The following is a 19964-nucleotide window of genomic DNA, read 5'->3' as shown; positions in this document are numbered from 1 at the left end:
TATCCATAATATAAAAGCAAAGTAATGAAAAAAAAAACATGTTACAAGGATTTTCAAATATTTTTTGAAACTGAAGACTATTAGTAAGGAATTTTCTTATATAGGAACTTGACCTAGAAAAATTTCTAGAGTGCGAAGTAATTTTATGCAACTTTCATACTTCTTCCTTGTTCATCTATTAGACATGTGAGTAGTCTGGGTAAATTGAGGTAGAATCCATTCTAATGATTTGAGCTCATACAGGTGCCCTCTTTCTAATAGACTGGGTGACTGATGCTGCTGCTTTTTTGTCTCTAATTTAATATTTATTCATTAGAATAAATATGCTCTCCACCAGGGGCCAAGGAATTTTTTTTTCAAATAGCATGATAAATACTAGTAAATGTAAATAGGTTTATGGTTAACATGTAACTAATCTAACTTCACTTTGTTATAGATGCATTCGAGTCAATAGATTTCAGAGGGTTGACCCTGATGTCCTGAAAGCCTGTGAGAACAGCTGCATCTTGTACAGTGACCTAGGCTTGCCAAAGGAGCTCACTCTCTGGGTGGACCCATGCGAGGTGTGCTGTCGGTGAGTTCTCCGATTTGGCAGCTGCAATGATTACTGTGCTAAAACCTACTGTACATGAATTTTTCTCATATATTGCTTGCCTCTGTATCTTTTCAACTGAGAGGCTTGGCTTTGTTAGAAGTGGATTTTATTAAGCATGTTTTCAGAAGTATTGGTGGAGGACTTCACATTTTTAGACTTTTCAGCGAGATAACATCTTATTTCATTGATGGCATACATATTCCTTTTCCTATTTTATTGGGTGATGACTTTTGGTTGATTTCTGTCTCTGTTTCTTGCCCCACCCCCTTTTGTGGGGGTGTGGGGTTTAAGTCACTGAGTAATGCTTTCAGAAAAGGCATTATTTTTCTCATTTCCTAATGAGTATAATTATAAAGGATGAGTGTTAGATACCAAGTCTATTTCAGGTCCATTAAAAAAATAGTCACTTTAGACCAGGAATTCTTAGTTATGGGGTTTTAAAAATGAAAGAGAAACACAATTACTTTCAGTAGTTTGACATGTAAAAGTGGCTAGGTGGGGGTGGATACACAATTCACAATTTAGTATGACTGTGCTATAATAGGAAATTCATATGAAATGGAGTAGTAGGTAATGCCAAGGAGAGCGGTATTGCTTCTACCAGAGGGGTGGGGACTTGGGTCAGGAAAGATGCTACTTATAGGTGGTGATTGAGCTGACTGGAGAATAAGTTTGAGAAGTATATCCAGGATCAACAGAGTCATGAGGAAACAAACCATTGTATACCCCTTGCCCTACCCTCCCCAACACACAATGCACACATACACACACACAATCCTACAATTGTTTCTTCCTTTAGTGGCCTCTTTTGACTGTAATAAAGGATTCTGGTGGCGTATGTAGTCACACATTGGACTGTTAACCTGAAGGTTGATGGTTTGAAAGAATCCGCCCCTCTTTAGGAGAAAGGCCAGGCTTTCTGTTCCCTTAAAGAATTACAGTCTTGGAAACCCAGCAGGGCCATTCTGCCCTGTCTTACAGGGTCATTGTAAGTCAGAATTGATATCAGTGAGCTTGGTTTTGGTTTTGGTGGACTGTTGTAGAGATTCCTTTTGATGCACACTGTTCCAGAGATGGTTACAGACTTTGACCTGAATTTCAGTAAGGAAGCCCTAGATGAAGACATACAGTGTCAAAAACTACATTCACACACTTAATTCTTTAGAAATACTCCTGTTTGATTTTCCTACTGTTGGTATAAGCTCATTACTTTAGTAAACCTGGAGTAAACGGTAGAGGTATTTGGAGATGAATATTCTTAACCAATTGTGTCTCAGGTAGAAAAAGATAAGGCAAACAATCTCAAATTTAGATCTTAGGAAATCAAATATGTTTAGATTGTGGCACTAATTAAAGATTTATTTACGTAGAGATCAGACTTTGGATATTTCAGCTAGTGGACTCCAGTCAAAGAATTTAATTGACAAGAAATAGAAATGACATTCACGTAGTTAACTATATTGTATTGCTTACTTTTTTATTAGGTCTGCACTTGGGTTCATTCAAAAACCACTGCCATTGAGTCAATTCCAGCTCATAAGGATTCTATACAGGGTTCTCAAGGCTGTAAATTGTTTCAGGAGCAAGTAACCTATTTCTCCTGGGGAGAGGTTGGTTGGTTTGAACCTCTGACCTTACAGTTAGCAGCCCAAGACTTACCCAGCAGTGCCACCAGAACTTCTTATACTTAGATCTATATTAACTCTCTAATGCAGTTATTTGTTAGCATACAATTTCTAAGACCATAAAATAGTAAGCAGCATTTTAAAAAGGGTTATTCACAGTAGTCATTAAGCTACAAAAAGATTTAGTCTGACAAATGTTGAAATAAAAAGGCTAATATGTATTCACGTACATATTTTTTTTATAAATCATTTTATTGGGGCTCATACAACTCCTATCACAATCCATACATACCTCAATTGAGCAAAGCACCCTTATACAATCGTTACCCTCATTCCCAAAATTCGCCTTCCAATTGGGTTCCTGGAATCAGCTCATTTTCCTTTTTTTTCTCCCCCTCCATCCCAGTTCTCCCCTCCCCCACAAACTCTTAATAACTCATAAATTATTACTCTATCCTATCTTACACTGCCCGGCGTCTCCCCCTACCCACCTTCCTGCTGCCCATCTCCCAGAGAGGAGGTTACATGTAGATCCCCGAGATCGGTTCCCCCTTTCTACACCCCCTTCCCTCCCGGTGTTGCCACTCTCACTGCTGGTCCTGGGGGGGTTCATCCGTCCTAGATTCCACATGTTTCCAGATCCCTGCTGCACCGCTCTGCATCCTCTGGTCTAACCAGGTCCGCAAGGTAGAATTGGGATCATGATAATTGGGGGGGAGGAAGTGTTCCAGAACTAGAAGAAGGTTTTGAGTTTCATTGTTGCTACACTGAACCCTGAGTGACTCATCTCCTCCCCAACTACCCCTCTGCAAGGGATGTCCAGCTGTCTACAGTTGGGCATTGGGTCCCCATCACGTACTCCCTTCATTCACGATGATAAGATTTTTTTTTCTCCGCCTTTGTTATTTGAAACCTGGTCCCCTCGGCCCTTCATGATCACACATGTTGGTGTGCTGCTTCCATATGGGTTTTGTTGCTTCTGGGCTAGATGCTGCTTGCTTACTTTCAAGCCTTTAAGTCCCCAGACGCTGTATCTCTCAATAGCCGGGCACCATCAGCCTTCTTCACCATACCTACCTATGCACACGTTCGTCTTCAGTGTTTATGTGGGGAAGGTGATCACACAATGATGGTTTTTGTTCTTTGGTGTCTGCTACCTGATCCCTTCAACACCTCATGTTCACTTAGGCTTGTGTGCTTCTTCTCTGAGGGCTTTGTTGCTTCCGAGCTAGATGGTTGCTTGTTTGCCTTCAAGTCTTTAAGACCCAAGACGCTATTATCTTTTGATAGCCGGGCACCATCAGCTTTCTTTACCACGTTTGCTTATGTACACATCTGTCTTCAGCAATCATGTTGGGAATGACCATTTAGCTGAGCAAGGTGCTATTGTATTGAGGGAGTGTATGCGAGGAGGCCCAATGTCCACCCACTATCCCACTACTGAACCTATAAGTATATGCACATAGGTCCACTTCCCCCATAATCATAAATATATTTACATATGTACATGTCGCAGCTTCCATGTATGCCCTTTGCTTTCTACTCCATGTATGCCCTTTGCTTTCTACTCCTTTCCTCTATTTCCTTACGCTTTCCTCCTGTCCCACTACCATGTTCAGTATTTATTTTGGTTTTAGTAATTCCTCTCAGTTTACCTTGCCCTTGGTCACTCCCTACCAGTCCTCCCATCCCCTCCCTCCACTGGTTTTGAACCACTCGTATTTCCCTTGTCCCTGGGTTAGCCAACACCTCCTCCCTTCCCCTACCTCCCACACTCATGTCCCTCTGGGACCGTTGGTCCCGTTATTTTCTTCTCACATTGTTTGTCCAGCCTATCTTATCTAGGTGGACCTGCTGATATAGTAATATGTGCACACAAATGCAGATGGCTCTGACAGTACCCAATTGGCACATAAGAACATGGCGTCGACAGCAGCAACACCGACAAGCTGACAGACAAAAAAGCCACTGACATACAAAATTTAAAAGAAGAGAAAACAAAACAAAACAAAAAGCCGAAAAAAGCCCAAAAACCTGTTAGTAGTTTGAGGTCTGTTTGTTGACCTTTAGTAGGAATGTTTTCTAGATGAGTGATGGGGTGTCACGTCCTGGCCCCAAAGTCCATCCTTTATACTCCCTCGGGACCTCCTTTCTCTGCTTCCCCCACCGCTCCATTGCACTCTCCCAGTGTTTTGCCTCAGTGTGGTGGGGTCAGCTCAGTTGCACATCCCCCACTGTGTCTCAGGTACTGTCCTGTGTAGGGCCATGGGTCAGTGCAGGATGGCGTATCTCACTGTGGGGCCGGCAGCACATACATATTTTTTGTAGTTAATATTTTATATCATGCTCCTAAATCTTTAGGAAAAAAATTTTTTTTTCTCTCTAGGGATGTTTAAGAAGCAAAGTAATTATATAAATATTTTGAGTGCATTTATTTTAAATGCTTAAAATAAGTATTGGCACCTGAGATAAAAGTTTTAGTTATATGGGTATCCTACATAAGTGGATACTACATTACTTGCTTGAGGCAGATAGTGGCAAATTACCATACTTTGATCTGCTTGTTGCTTTAAGGAATCTTTGTGCTCAGTAGCCTTCTAGAAGTTTTTGTTCATAATTAATATTTCTCAAAAAGTTAATTGTGTTATGATTATTTCCAACAGCTAATACAAATCACTTTCAGAATACACAGTGCTCCTTCAGTTACAACTGAATCCCCAAAAGAAAGAGTTGCTAGCAATGAGTAGAAGTGATTGCTCTCAGTTAATAGAGAAGATTGGTATATTGTGAAGTGCTATTAGACCAAAACTTGAAGGATAAATATTCTGAAACTTAAACCTGCCACAGTAATAGAAATATTTGAGAGTGATAGGCAGATATTAGCTGTCTGGTGGACCCTGGAAGCTAACTTGGGATTACTTTTTTTATTGAGATGTATTTATGGAGAACATTCTTCATAGTTTTATTTCATCGGAATAAATGGAAGGGTGTTTCTTTACACCCTTACAGTTAAAGGTGTCTATCGCGTAGTTAAATATTTGGAGAATACAGAACAGAGGACAGATTTTTCCCATGATTAGGTCTGAGAATAGCTCATTGCCTCATTACATAATTCGTGACCCCCCTACCCCCAATACACACATACACACTATTGGATACTACTTTTCAAATTGGACGTGTATTACAAGTGTGTCATTGAAAATGAAAGTTGTTAGTAGTCCATTCTAAAGACTAGCTGCACACTCCAGTATTATGAAAACAGCGTGTTCACTTGGCATGAAGAGGACCCTCATCGAAAGCACTGCCAAGGAAAGATGGAGAATTTATTTAAACACACGTGTCAAAGACATTTGAGCTAACCAAGTGATGCTTCAATCATTAGATGTCTACCCTTGATTTAAGTTTCTATTCCTACAGTGGCAGGGTTATGTGCGGTTATGTTTTGTTTCTCTGAAATCAACCCACCTTTCTGTTCTGCTTGAATTTTCACTCCATTAACATGCACAGTAACGTTCGGTCTAAGCACTCTGTTAACATTATTAGCATTAACTTGCGGTTTAACCATTGGGTGTATGGCAATTTGCAGTCTCTCAACCTTGTAGAGCAGGGGTGGGGAACCTTTTCTCTGCTGTGGGCTTTTTGGAGATTTATAACATCATTCACAGGCCAACTCGCCCTTAATGTGACGACTGGGACTGCCTCTTTGGTGAGGTGTGTGATATTAGGTGCTATTGATTTCATGGACCTTGGGTCGGACATTCCCCTACCCCGATGTAGAGGAAGAGTCAATACTCATTGTCAAAACCCTACACTAAGTAGACTTGTAATTATAGTGTATAGAATCTGTATTATAAGTAAGTAACTAACCCAGTTGTTCAAGTATCTTGTACTAAAAAGAACCTCCACCCAAAGACCAACAAGCTTCCCGCCCTCTATAAACTGTATAGAAAACAGACCCAAAGAGATTTAATGGCTTTATTCCTGGTCATAGAGGTAGTTTATGGTAAAGCCAGGCCAGGTGCCGGTCTAGTGATCTTCCACCATTCTGGAGCTCCTTCTGTTATGGCATAAAGTGAAAAAGACTAGCGAAGAGAACTGTGTACCATATTTGGGCAGCATTTTTGACACCTTCCAACATATTGGAAGTGGGAGACAGTATGATTATATAGAGAAATGGAACTCATCTAGGAGACTACTTAATTTTCACACAAATTTTCAAAAGCTTTTTTTTTTTTAGCAGTCAGGCTATTTTATCATAGGTAATCATTCTGATTCAGAGATAATTTGAGACGAGTTAACTTGAGATGAAATTGACAGCAATAAACCCTATTTTTTGGCAAATGGAAAGCTTGACATTTCTACTTTTGTGTTTTTAAGTTTAGAATCACTCTGTCTTAACTTTAATTATATGTGTGTAAGAGCTACTTGTCTAATTTCTTTTTTTCTAATATGCAGAAATTGTTCCATAGTGCTCACATTGTGCAAGGTATTAAATAGTCCTGTGTGCTCCTCCTTTGTTCTCTGAATAAAAAACTATTGTACATTATGCCCTTTTCCCCCTCATCAAATGTATGTGGTGGGGTTTTCTGTGTGTGTGTTTTAATATAACCTGCAGTCTAGGTTTTATATATATATTTTAAATAACTTTTATTAAATCAAAGTTTTCAAAATGTTTTGAAAGGATAAAGTGAGCAATTATCTTGAGAATCTTTATGAGATAGGTAATAAAAACTTAACCCAGCTCCTTTATCTCACGTAGCAATAGTCTTTTTTCCTTTGACCTCAATAATTGCTTCCGTTCTTTTTTTTAATGTAGATGAAAAAAATACAACCTATTTATTATTCTAAATTTAGTTAAAGTAAATTTTATAAGAAATTCCTGCTTGATTTGTGATTTGAGTTACTAACATGTACATTCTCAAAACTCATTTCCATCAAGACAATTCCAACTCATAGCGACCCTTTAAGGCAGGGTATCACTGCCCCTGTGAATTTCTGAGACTATAACTCTTTTTGGGAATAGAGAGCCCCTTCTTTCTTCTATGGAGCAGGTGGTGATCTTGAATGGTTAACCACTCAGATCTCAGCCCAGCATGAAACAACTATGCCATCAGGGTTCATTACATGGGCTAGTGTATAATATGTTAGAAAATGTTACCTTGAAACCAGTATCAATAGTATATACAAAAATATAATCGGAAAAAAATATATAATTGGAACAATGGCGTTTTCTTAAATTATTTCTCATAGAAGACAGTAGAAAATTTGAAAAGAGAATGGGTTATTCTTCTGGTAGCTAAATACAAGAGTAAATAAAAAATATAATTGTTACAAAATTATAGAAACTCATATTAAAGAAAAAATAACAAGGCTATTTTTCAACATATTTTCCATCTGTGTCTATATATTTCTGTTTCTATCTAACCTTTCTCCAAATAATTGCTCCTCTTCCACGTACACGGTGTCAGAACAGCGGCTTTGGCATCCTAGAGGGACTCAAATAGTTGTTCTTTTAAAATGTTTTGTGAGTTTGGGAAAAGCAAGGGGCAAGCCCAGGGCTGTAGGATACCTAGGGTAAGACTGCCCAATACATCCTCTAGGGGTAGCCCTTGCTGTTCGCCATGAGCAGTTCAAGGTCACCGTGAGGGTGGGGTGGAGGTTGGTGCTCGATTTTTCTCTACAAAACTTTATTGGCCATTTTCTCATGAATACAGTTTTTGTTTTTTAAAGGGTCTTTCTAATAAGCCCCGATGATTGTCTGTGTCCTTTAAGAAAATGTATTAGGATTCATTTGGAATCCTAAAAACCAATCACCTTAACCTGCTGAGGTGACGTTTGCCCTGAAATTATCTGACCCAGCAGATACCCTCAGAAACCACTGTTTTGATTGGCCCTTGCTCTCTGGGTTAGATCAGTGATTCCGAGATTCTGTCCTCAGTTATGAGTTATTCCAGAAGATCTTTATCATGAACTTCTATCTTGCTTAAAAGACTGATGTAAAGAAAAGTGCTTTAAATTGCCTGATCTTCATGTGATGCTTTTGGTACCCATCAAACCAAAAGCTTGTTTAGGCCAGATAGTCACTTAAAGTTGAAATCCTAACTTCAGTAGTGATTCTACAGTCTTCTTTTTTTTATCAGTTTCTGATTTATCAGTCAGAGTTTCTTCATTTGTCAAAGTTGACAGTCTTCCCTCTTTTGGCTTATCTTATGTCTTCTCAACCTTCCTTAAAATGTTTGATTCATCTAAAAAACATCTTTCATGTATAGCAGTATTCTCATAAACTTTTTGCAAAGATGTAACCATTTGGGAAGATGTCCGTTTGAATTTTGCTAAAAATTTGATATTGGCCCTGGCTTCAAAATCTGGTTGTTGTTGTTTATTTTTTAAATATATCATTTTATTGGGAGTTCTTACAGTTCTTATTACAATCTGTACATTAATTGTACTGAGCACATTTGTACATATGTAGCCACCATCATTTCTAAAACATTTTCTTTCTGCTTGAGCCCTTGGTATCACTTCCTCTTCCCCCCCCCCCACACATCTCCCTTCCACCCTTGTGAACCCTTAATAATCTTTTGATCATTTTATTGGGGGCTCACACAACTCTTTTTTTTTAAAACATTTTATTAGGGGCTCATACAACTCTTATCACAGTCCATACATATACATACATCAATTGTGTAAAGCACATCTGTACATTCTTTGCCCTAATCATTTTCTTTTCTTTCTTTTTTTTTTCCTTTTCTTTTTTTATATTTTATTAGGGACTCATACAACTCTTATCACAATCCATACATATATATACATCAATTGTATAAAGCACATCCATACATTCCCCGCCCCAATCATTCTCAGAGCATTTGCTCTCCACTTAAGCCCTTTGCCTCAGGTCCTCTTTTTTTTTTTCCCCTCCCTCCCCGCTCCCCCCTCCCTCATGTGCCCTTTGTAATTTATACATCGTTATTTTGTCATATCTTGCTCTATCCGGAGTCTCCCTTTCCCCCCTTCTCTGCCGTCCCTCTCCCAGTGAGGAGGTCACATGTGGATCCCTGTAATCAGTTCCCCCTTTCCAACCCACTCACCCTACACTCTCCCAGCATCGCCCCTCACACCCTTGGTCCTGAAGGTATCATCCACCCTGGATTCCCTGTGCCTCCAGCCCTCATATGTACCAGGGCTCACACAACTCTTATCACAATCCGTATATAAATCAATTGTGTAAAGCACATTTGTACATCGATTGACCTCATCATTCTCAAAACATTTGCTCTCCACTTAAGCCCTTGGCATCAGCTCCTCATTTTTCCCCCTCCCTCCCCTCTCGCCCCTCCCTATGAACCCTTGATAATTCATAAATTATTATTTTGTCAGATCTTACACTGTCCGACGTCTCCCTTCACCCACTTTTCTGTTGTTCATCCCGCAGGGAGGAGGTTATATGTAGATCCTTGTAATTGGTTCCCCCCCTTACACTCCACTCTTCCAGTATCACCACTCTCACCACTGACCCTGAAGGGATCATCCACCCTGGATTCCTTGTGTTTCCAGTTCCTATCTGTACCAGTGTACATCCTCTGGTCTAGCCAGATTTGTAAGGTAGAATTGGGATCATGGTGGGAGGAAGCATTTAGGAAGTAGAGGGTAGTTGTATGTTTCATTGTTCTACACTGCACCCTGAGTGGCTCTTCTCCCTGCGACCTTCCATAAGAGGATGCCCAAATGCCTACAGATGGGCTGTGGGTCTCTACTCCACACTCCCTCTCCTTCACAATGATAAATGATTTTTTGTTCTTTGATGCCTGATAACTGATCCCTTTGGTACCTTGTGATCACAAAGGCTGATGTGCTTCTTCCATGTGGGCTTTGTTGCTTCTGAGCTGGATGGCCGCTTGTTTACCTTCAAGCCTTTAAGACCCTAGATGCTATATCTTTTGAAAGTCTGGCTCCATCTGCTTTCTTCACCACAGTTGCTTATTCACTCGCTTTGTCTTCAGAGGTTGTGGCGGGAAGGTGAGCATCATAGAATGCCAGTTTAATAGAACAAAGTGTGCTTGCATTGAGGGGAGTACTTGAGTGGAGGCCCAGTGTCCATCTGTTATCGTAATATTAAACCTATAAATATATGCACATAGATCTATTTCCCCATCCTTTTATATAAATATATTTAAATATGTACATGCCTTTATTTAGACTATAAATGCCCTTTGCCTCCTAGCTCTTTCCTCTTACTTCCTTTTACTTTCCTTTTGTCCAACTATCATGCTCAGCCTTCATTTGGATTTCAGTAATTCCTCTCAGTTACATTACCCTTAGTCACGCCCTACCAGGCCTCCTACACCCTCCTCACCACCGATTTGGATCACTTGTTCCCTTGTCCCTGGGTTTGTTAACACAGCTCCCTACCCACCCCCTCCACTTCCCTCCCCCATGTCCACAAACCCTTAATAATTTATGAATAATTCTTATTTGTATATTTTATACCATCTGCTGTCTCCCTTCACCCACTTTTATGGTGGGGGGTGTTGTATGTCGATCAGTATAATCAGTTCCCCTTTTCTTCCCCTTCCCGTACCTGCTTTGTTGTTTTTTTTTTTTTTTGGAGTTAGTTCAAGGATCATTTGTTTCCCTTTAGAAGTATTTTCCAGTCCAGTCTGTTGGGGCACCACGCCCTGGCCCCAAAGTCCACCTTCAGCATTCTTTGGGGAACTTGCCGCTCCATTCCTTTGCTGTTCTGTTGCACTCCCTTAGTGCTTTGCTTCGGTGTGGCGGGATCAGATCGGGTGCAATTTCCACACTGTGTCTCCGGTGTTGTCCCCTGTAGGGCTATGGGTCAGTGAGGGGCATCATGTCTCATAGTGGGGCCGGCCATGTGGTCCTCTCTGGACTAGCTGCTCTAATTGGGATCATTGTCCTCAAGGGCTGGTGGGCCAGGATGTGCTCCTCTCTCTCCTCCTCCCCCTTCATATGCTCCCTTGTGCTCTGATCAGATATGTCCCTCTCCTGGAGCTGCAGATTCAATGCCGTCCTTTGAAATAAATTCTTCTGGGGGGAGGGGCAGGTGTCCACTTAGTATTTGGGACTGGGGCCGGCCCCCCTAGACCTCTCCACTGGTTCCCTATTCCACAGCATGCTTCATTTACATCTTGAATCACTGGGTTGAAGTCTGGTCCCTCTCTCTGTGGAGATATAAACAATACCCTCTCCTTGGGTGGGTTAGTGCCCCAGCTACCCATTTCTTTTTAATTATTTTTTTTCCTTTCTCCACCTCCTTTTTAGTTGTCTACCATGTGTGTCCCTGTATTTGATCTGGGCCCTGCAATATTACCTGGTCCTCACCCCCAGGAATGTTTGTATATAGTAGCTTTTTCCCTATGCCCCTTTTGCATTTTTTTTTAAAGTTTACCTCAGCGGACTCATGTTGTACTTGTCCTTTTGTGCTTGACTTACTTCGCTTAGCAGGATTTCCTCCAGTTCTTCCCATGCAGCGATGTGCTTCATACGTTCATCACTGCTTTCTAGCGATGAGTAGTACTCCCTGCTTTTTTTTTATGACAAAAAAGTTTGTTTTTAAGGTACCCTAATAAGAATATTGTGTTGTATTACTGAGAGAACTTGTTTGTGGCTGTCCACTAATTACAAAGACATTTTAAACCTATTTTATTTGGAATAAACCCAGGCAGATATGAATAGCTTAGTAAAAGAATTTATTCCTTACCCTTGAAGACCACCTGGGGACAATTGTAGCTTGTTTGCTGGTATTTAAGGAGCATGTATGGGGTGAGAATGTTGAATATGTAGGGTCAAGTTTGGGGTGGGCTCCTACTTGCGTCATTCTGATGGCATGTCCAGACCTGTTTGGCTGTTGTTATAAGCATTTCTTGCTTTTTAAATGTGACTTAAAGGTTTATTAAGGATTTTACTTTATTCTTAGATATGGGGAAAAAAACAATGCCTTCATTGTTGCCAGCTTTGAACATGAGGATGAGAATAAGGACGAGATCTCCAAGAAAGTTACCCGGGCTCTTGATAAGGTTACTTCTGATTATCATTCGGGATCATCTTCTTCAGATGAAGATACCAGTAAGGAAGTAAAGCCCAGTACAGAGACTGCAACCCCTAGCCCTGTGTACCAGGTAACCAAGAAGTGACTACACGTTGAAGAATATAAGTGGGGTGAATTCAGGAAGCCCCACTCATGTTGCTTGAGATTCTAGATTGCAGTTCATGTTTTTCCATACTGTCGATCTCTGGCATGTAAATAGACATCTTGGGTCTCTTTATTGAAGATCTGCTGGACTACACAATTGTTCTAGTGAATGTATTTCAAAAACTGCGATAGTGTATAGAAAAGACATGATAAAACATTTTTTTATGTTTTAAAATTCTTTAATTCAGTTGTGAACACTCATTTTTTTGGGTGGTTCTTAAGATTTCTGATTTTTTTTACCCTTCTCACCTTTTTTCATAATTAGAGAAAGACCATGTTGAATTATATTTTAGTTAATATTTTACTGTTCCTTCTGCTTTAACGGTTGAAAATTCATATACCTACTGTGCATACATTTGCAGTTTATTTATTTTCTTATACCTGACACGCCAAAAGCATTTAATGCCTTTAAAAGAATCTCAACCAGTATAAATGTTCACCAAAATTACAATAAGATATATATTTTTAAAAGGTGTTTTAAAGCCAGAAAAGCTTAAAGAGATGCTTTGCGTTGCGGCTTATTTTATACATGATGTTGTTCGGTGTTGTCAAGGCAGTTTTAACTCATGGCAACCTTAGGTATAACAGTGACGTGTTGTCTGCTCCTGAATAGTCTCTTAGTCCTTGCTATGTGTGTGTGGTTTTTGCAGGCACTATCAGTCCGTCTCTGAGGGTTTTGAGTGAACTGTGGCTTTGTTAACTTGAAGGTCTTTCTTCAGTTCTCTCCAAATGTCAGATGTGTCCCAAATAAGTCTGAAGTCTCACTAGCCTCATCTAAAGAACATTCTGGATGTACTTCTCCCAAGTCTGATTAAATTTCGCAGTTCACAGTATATTGCATATTCCTCATCAACACCATACATTTGAACGCATTTATATTCTTCAGCCTTCCTCTTTTATTGTCAAAATTTTGCAGGTATATGAGGCAATTAAAAATGCCCCGGCTTAAGTCAAGCACACCGTATCCTCAAAGTGACAGGCTTGCTTTTTAACAGTTCTAGAAGGCTGTTTGTTACAGATTTGCTCAGGGTTTGATTTCTTGATTGCCACGTTTATAAGTGTTGATTGTTGATCAACTCAGAATGAAAACCATGGTAACTTCAGGGCCTTCACTGTTTATGGGTCCAGTTGTGAGCGTTTTGTCTCCTTGACTTTGGGGCATAGCGCATACTGAAAGTTACAGTTTTTCATCAGTAAGTGTTTAAAGTTGTCTTCACGTTCCATAAATAAAGTTGTGGCATCTACGTATCACAGGTTGTTAATAAGCCTTTCTCCCTTTTGGCTGCTGTGTTCTTCATAACCTCCAGCTTCTCGGATTATTAGCTCAGCATTCAGATTGAATTACTTAAGTAAAAATATACAATGTATCACAAGCCTTCCAGGGTCCTCTTGTTTGTTCTATTAAAATGATTACTTTTTGATGTATGTGTAAGTTTCTTATGAGCACAATCAATTATTTAAAAAAATTTTTGGATTGTTATTATATTTGACTACCTTTCTTTTGAGTGGGCAGGAACGTAGATCTCTTTCAATCAGTTAGCCATGGAGCTGTCTTCTAGGTATTGTGATAGACAAGAAGTGTATGCATATGTATCCACCTGCTGAAATATTTCAATTGAAGTCTCAATTGGTATTTGTCATTTTGGGGAGTCTTGTTTTCACTAGTCTCCTTGGTGTGGCTTGTACTTCTTTCAACACTGGTGGTCCTTGATCATATGCTGCTTCTTCAAATGATTGAATGCCAGCCAATTTGTTTTGCTTTGGTGACTGTATTTCTTCCATCTTTTGATGATTCCTGGACCATTCAATATTTTACCCATAGAATCCTTCAGAATTGCAACTTGAGACTTTCATTTTCTCTAGTTCCTTCAGCATAAAAAATGCTAATTGTGTCATTCCCTTTTAAATTACTAGCTTCAGGTCTTTGTGCATTTCATTATTTTCAGCCTTTTGGATTTGTTTTACTTAGGAAGGTATCTAAGTGGTATAGTAATGGATGTTCATTATAGGGGTGTCTGCAGTTAATGGTTTGCTTTGTGAAGAACTTCCTCTAAGTACTTATAAGGTTGGTCTTGATTTTACAAATTTTTAAATTTCTGCTTATTTGGAAATGCTCTAATTTTATTGTTATATTTGAGGGATGATTTTGTTGGGTATATGATTCTTTGTTAGCATTTTTTGTCTTTCAAAGTCTTAATGTTATCCTATTGCCACCTTGCTTATGTAGTTCCTGTTAGAAATCAGAATTTAGTTTTCTTATTGCTATTCTCCTTTGTTGGTAACTTTCCTTTTTTCACAAAGTGCTCTTAAAATTCTTTTCTTGTCTTTGGTTTTATAAATTTGATTGTTATCGCTTCTCGGCCTTTTGGCGAAGATCAAGTGTAGTATAAATTTTGATTGTGATATGTTTTGGTGATTTTCATTTGAGATCTACTCTGTTTGTAGTTCATTCACTTTTTTGAATGCTTCTTGAGTGTTACGGTATTAGAGTAGCTTCAATCCAATAACTCTTCAAAAAAATTTTTTCTGTGTGTTTTGGGGGTTGTTGCCAGAATTCTAATGTTACAGAAGTTATTCCTATTGGTGGTGGCCTATATAACTTTTAGGCTTTCCTTGGATATTTTCTTTCTTTAATTAAAAATTAAATTGATGGTCTAATTTACATATTATACAATTCAGTGGTTTAAACATATTTAAAAGGGTAGTACAATCAACATTCCACAATCAAGAACATTTTCTTAGATTTCAGAGCATTAGTACATTTAGGAGCTTCTCATTTCCCCAACTTCCCTTTGCCATAACCATAAGAAACTATTAATCTAGTTATTGTCTTTACAAATTTACCTTTCCCATATTCCATATAAAGAAAACCATACAAAAATAACTGCATGGGATCAGGTATTAGGCATCTAAGTAAGATTCAGAACAAAATCATACTCAATGTGAATGGAGGGTGCGTGGAGACCCAATGCCCATCTGTAGACAATTCGATATCTTACAGAGGGGTCACAGGGAAGGGATGAGCCAGTCAGGGTGCATTATAGCACTGATGAAACAACACAACTTTCCTCTTGTTCTTTGGTGCTTCCTTCCCCCCACTGTCATGATATCAATTCTACCTTACAAATTGGATTAGACCAGAACATTCACACTCTTACAGACAAGATCCCTCAATACATGGGATCCAGGATAGATAAACCCCTCAGGGCCAACAATGAGAGTAGAGATACCAGGAGGATTAGGGGAAGGTGGAGGGAGAAAGGGGGAATAAATTACAAGGATCAACCTATAACCCAGGGGGATAAGCAACAGAAGAGTGGTGAGGGGCAGTGGAGAATGATGTAAGGTATGAAAGTAAAAATCTATAACTTATCAAGGGTTTGCGAGGGAGGGAGGGGGAAAAGATGGGAGCCTGATACCAGGGGCTCAAGTAGGAAGAGAATTATTTGAAAATGATGGCAGCAAATGTGCTTTGACACAATGGATGAATGTAAAGATGTGATAAAAGAGATGTAAGAGCCCCCAATAAAAGTATTTAAGCTTTAAAAATTATAATTTATTTAAAATAGTTAACATTTGTCCAGAAGGAAAATGAATGATAAGATTATTGCTTGCAAGTGTTATTTTTTAGACAAATAAAAGCTCAATATATTTGTTTAAAAAAAACCCCAATAACAGTAACAAAATAAAACAAATACCTCAATCAAAAAAGCAGGAAGCTATAAAATTAGAACCAATTTTAACTTAATCTGCATCAACCCATTTTCTAGGACACTCTGTGATAGCAAGACTATGTACATGCCTAGTCGGTGGTCATATGGGAGTCACCAGAGACCTAATCCATGTTGAGGGCCTTGCAGATGCATTTTGATATTTCACTGTCATCCTTGGCCTTCTGCAAATCAGGTGCGCAGAATTTAAGATCAGATACAAATCCCTCCTCTAGTTTTGGATTTTATTATTTACAATCCTTGGCTCATACAAATTGGTGTGCATCTTCTCTGTGTACATAGCTGACACTTCACTTAGATGGTGGCTTGTTTTAAGAAAACCCTATTAAGACATCAGATGCTATTCTTTTTGATAGCCACGTACCATCTGGTTTTCTTCACACTCTGATATAGCACCCAGAGTTCTCTTCATGAAGGCCAATTTCAAGTTTGGAGGGTCATGCCATACGAACTAATTGTTCTTTTTTGGAATTGTATGATGTGTGAATTATATGCCAATAAAAAACAAAGCTACTTGTCCTTAAATTAAGGCTATGATTAAGTACAAGCTCAAAATACATATATGTCTCCAGTCCACTTTAGAGACATTACCCCTTTATTGAAGAACATTAAAAATAATCCCCATGTGGCATATGGTAATTCTTTTGACATTATTTAGCCAATGGTATGGAATTTAAAATACTATTTAAACAGGGAAATATATATATGTATAGGACAGTTTTTTAGGCTAAAATACATGAATTGTTGCTTGGGAAGATTTAACATTTGTGACAGGATATTATTAACATAATAAGAATTGTAGATTGGCATAATTCAACACTCATTAACAAAGGAAGGACTATGCCCCCTGAACTAAGACACGTAACAAAGCAGAGTATGAAAATAACAAATAACGTCATAATCTTGAGTTGCCATTTGTTGAACCTAGAATAGTACTCCAGTGTTTCCATCTTAATTTCAAGGGAGTAATTCAATACCTTTCATCTTCTACTGGTGTGTTTAAGATAGTTCACTTTGTGGGGTCTCCAGATCAGCTTGTGTGGAACAGAAGGAACAAGTCTATAGTCCTGGTTGTCTACAGCATGAAGCCTAGATCACTGACATCTGGGTAGAAGCTGTCAAAAGTGCCTGATTAGGAACATAATACTAGGTATATTCTCCCATGGGGGAGGGGGTTCATAAAAGTAATGTTTTGTGTTTTTCTCAATGACAAGTTGCCCACTTGATTTACCCACTTACAAGTGAAACCACTTTCTCTGAGACAGGTTCCCCCAGCTCACCCCACTTCTGGACTTGAATTTCCATTAAGGTTCATGTCAACCTTGCAGGAGTGCCTATTGATTTGGGATGACAGGGGAACAATGTTCTAGCAAGAGCTGTTAACTTTTCACCTTGCCCCCACCAAAGGGAAATGAATCCTTTGTTGAAGTGATTTTAAAGGTGTATAAGTAAGGAGGCAGTGTAAGGATCATTAGGCAGGCACACCACCTCATTGCTGTGAGACTGGATTAAGTTACATGACTGACCTGAGGATACATGCATTGGTGTTTATCCCTGTGGTAGTTGTGTCATACAGCATTTGACCTTATGCGATTGACTAACTTAGCTCAACATAATGGTTTCCAGGTCTATGTCATCGGTGTTTTGTAGTGTCATCACATTTTTATAGATTCCATTGCGTATACGTACCTGTTTCTTTATCCATTCTTCTACTATTGGGCATTTGAGCTGTTTCAGGCTTCTTACACTACTGTGAAACTGCCTTGATGACCATGAGAGAGTATAGGTCAGTTTATGTTGTGTGTCTCTAATACGTTGGAGTACAAACCTTGGTCATAAGGGATTTCTATTCTGGCAATGTGCAAGAGGTCCAATATCTCCACACCTGCTTCGTTGTGTACTGCTTTTGGAATTGGACTTTCATTGTGGGTATCAGGCGGTGGTTCTCAACCTGTGGGTCATGACCCCTTGGGGGTCGAACAACCCTTTCACAGGGGTTGCCCAATTCATAACAATAGCAAAATTAGTTATGAAATTGCAACGAAAATAATTTTATGGTTGGGAGTCACCACAACATAAGGAACTGTATGAAAGGGTCATGACATTAGGAAGGTTGTCAACCAGTGGTATAATGTGTTATCGTTGTTTTGATTTGCATCTCCTGGAGGACAAGTGATCATGGAACAGTTTTTCATGTGTTAGCCATTAAAGTGTAATTTTTAGTGAACTGTCAGTTCCTGTCATGTGCCCTTTTAATTGAGTCATTTCTTTTTTTCTTATTGACATGTTGCAGAATTCTTTTGAATTCCATTTCAGGTAGTTCCAATGCTACTTCATCCTCAGAAGGTCTTCTGGCTCTGTTTTGGTCACTTGGTTTTGAGCAATTCTGTCTGGTTTTTTAAGTGAATTGACATTGCCTTTTGTTTCTAATATAATAGGGGTGTTTTATTTGTATTCAATTGACCTTTTATGTTGGCATGTTCTTAGGCTCTCGCTACATGTCTCTTGATGAATTTAGTAGAGAGTTCAAGTGTGTAAACAATTAACTGCTTTTAACAGTTTTTCTTCAGTGATGTCCACTGCTTTGTCCCTCTTATGAAGCTGAGGTTTCCAGGGTTATGACCTGTGTCTATCAGGTCTTTGTTGGTAGAGGGTCTGTATAATGTGTTTGTCTAGTCTGTCTAATCCAACATCTGGAAGCCCTGGCCGTGTTGGTTACGAGTTGGGCTGCAATGCACCTGGTTGGCAGTTTGAAACCATCAGTAGCTCTGCAAGAGAAAGATTGGGCTTTCTCCTCCATAAACAGTTACAGCCTCAGAGAGGGCTTGCTATGAGTCAGCAGTGACTCAGTGGCAGTGAGTTCAGTGAGTCCACCATCTTACGACAAGTCCCAGAAGTTCCATTTCTAAGTTCTTACCAAGAGAAATAAAAAAATGTCTAGAAAGCTTTCAAATGGACTGTTTAGAACAACTGTATTCATAATAATAAACTAGAAACAAGTAAAATGCCCATTAAACTGAATGGATAAACAGATTGTGATATATTTACACAGTATACTAATACTCATCAATAAAATAGAAGAAAAACTTGTCACCAACACCCTGTAGAAGAACCATAGAAACATCAGGTTGAACAAAAAAGAGACAGGCACAAAAGCATACATGGAGAGTGAATCTTTTTCCTTGAAGCTCAACAACGGGGAACTGTTTTAATTACAAAACAGTGGTTGCCTGTGGAGTGTAAGGTTAACTAGAAAATGGTAATTAAATTCTAGGCTTCTATCTGCTCTCTGGCCATTTATAAAGCTTCCCAGCACTTACACATCAGCAACTTACCTCAACTGCCATCAAGTTAGTGGTGACTAATAGCAACCCATAGGACAGGGTAGAACTCCCCCTTTGAGCTTCTGAGACTAACTCTTTATAAGCGTAGAAAGCTGTTTTTCTCCCTTGGAGCCACCAGTAGTTTCGAAATGCTGACCTTGTAGTTAGCTCAGCGTGTAACCATGATGCCACCAAGGCTCCTCTGCATTTCAATATAAAAAATAAAACCTTATTTTGCTAGTATCTTGATATATAAGTCTGTAGTGTGGTCTAAAATTCTGTATTGTCCCCATTATTGGAAGTCATCAAGAATTCATTGCACTAGCTTTATTTTAGCATTGTGTTTGGGTTTTTACTGCACTAGTTTTATAGCAAGACTTGAAAGCAAGTTAAATGTCGCATTAATAGGTGACTAGTTAATTTAAATATGGTATGGTCATGATAATACTATGTACCTGTAAAACAAGAATGAGGTGG

The 19964-nt window shown here is 39.1% G+C and overlaps 1 protein-coding gene across 2 annotated transcripts in view; it reads left to right on the top strand.

Annotated features, from left to right (window-relative positions):
* Nucleotides 1-19964, top strand: part of BTG3 (BTG anti-proliferation factor 3) — a 28362-nt gene that overhangs the window by 7084 nt on the left and 1314 nt on the right. For both annotated transcript variants that reach the window (XM_075542468.1, XM_075542467.1), the window contains exons 3-4: nucleotides 437-574; nucleotides 12158-12359. In XM_075542468.1, the coding sequence (XP_075398583.1) occupies nucleotides 437-574; nucleotides 12158-12359 (340 nt within the window). The remainder of the gene's footprint in view (nucleotides 1-436; nucleotides 575-12157; nucleotides 12360-19964) is intronic.

The sequence above is a fragment of the Tenrec ecaudatus genome, chromosome 2, assembly GCF_050624435.1.
Source record: "Tenrec ecaudatus isolate mTenEca1 chromosome 2, mTenEca1.hap1, whole genome shotgun sequence".
Classification (NCBI taxonomy): Eukaryota; Metazoa; Chordata; class Mammalia; order Afrosoricida; family Tenrecidae; genus Tenrec; species Tenrec ecaudatus.
The sequence above is the reverse complement of the archived record's forward strand: the minus strand, read 5'-3'. Positions and strand labels throughout refer to the sequence as shown.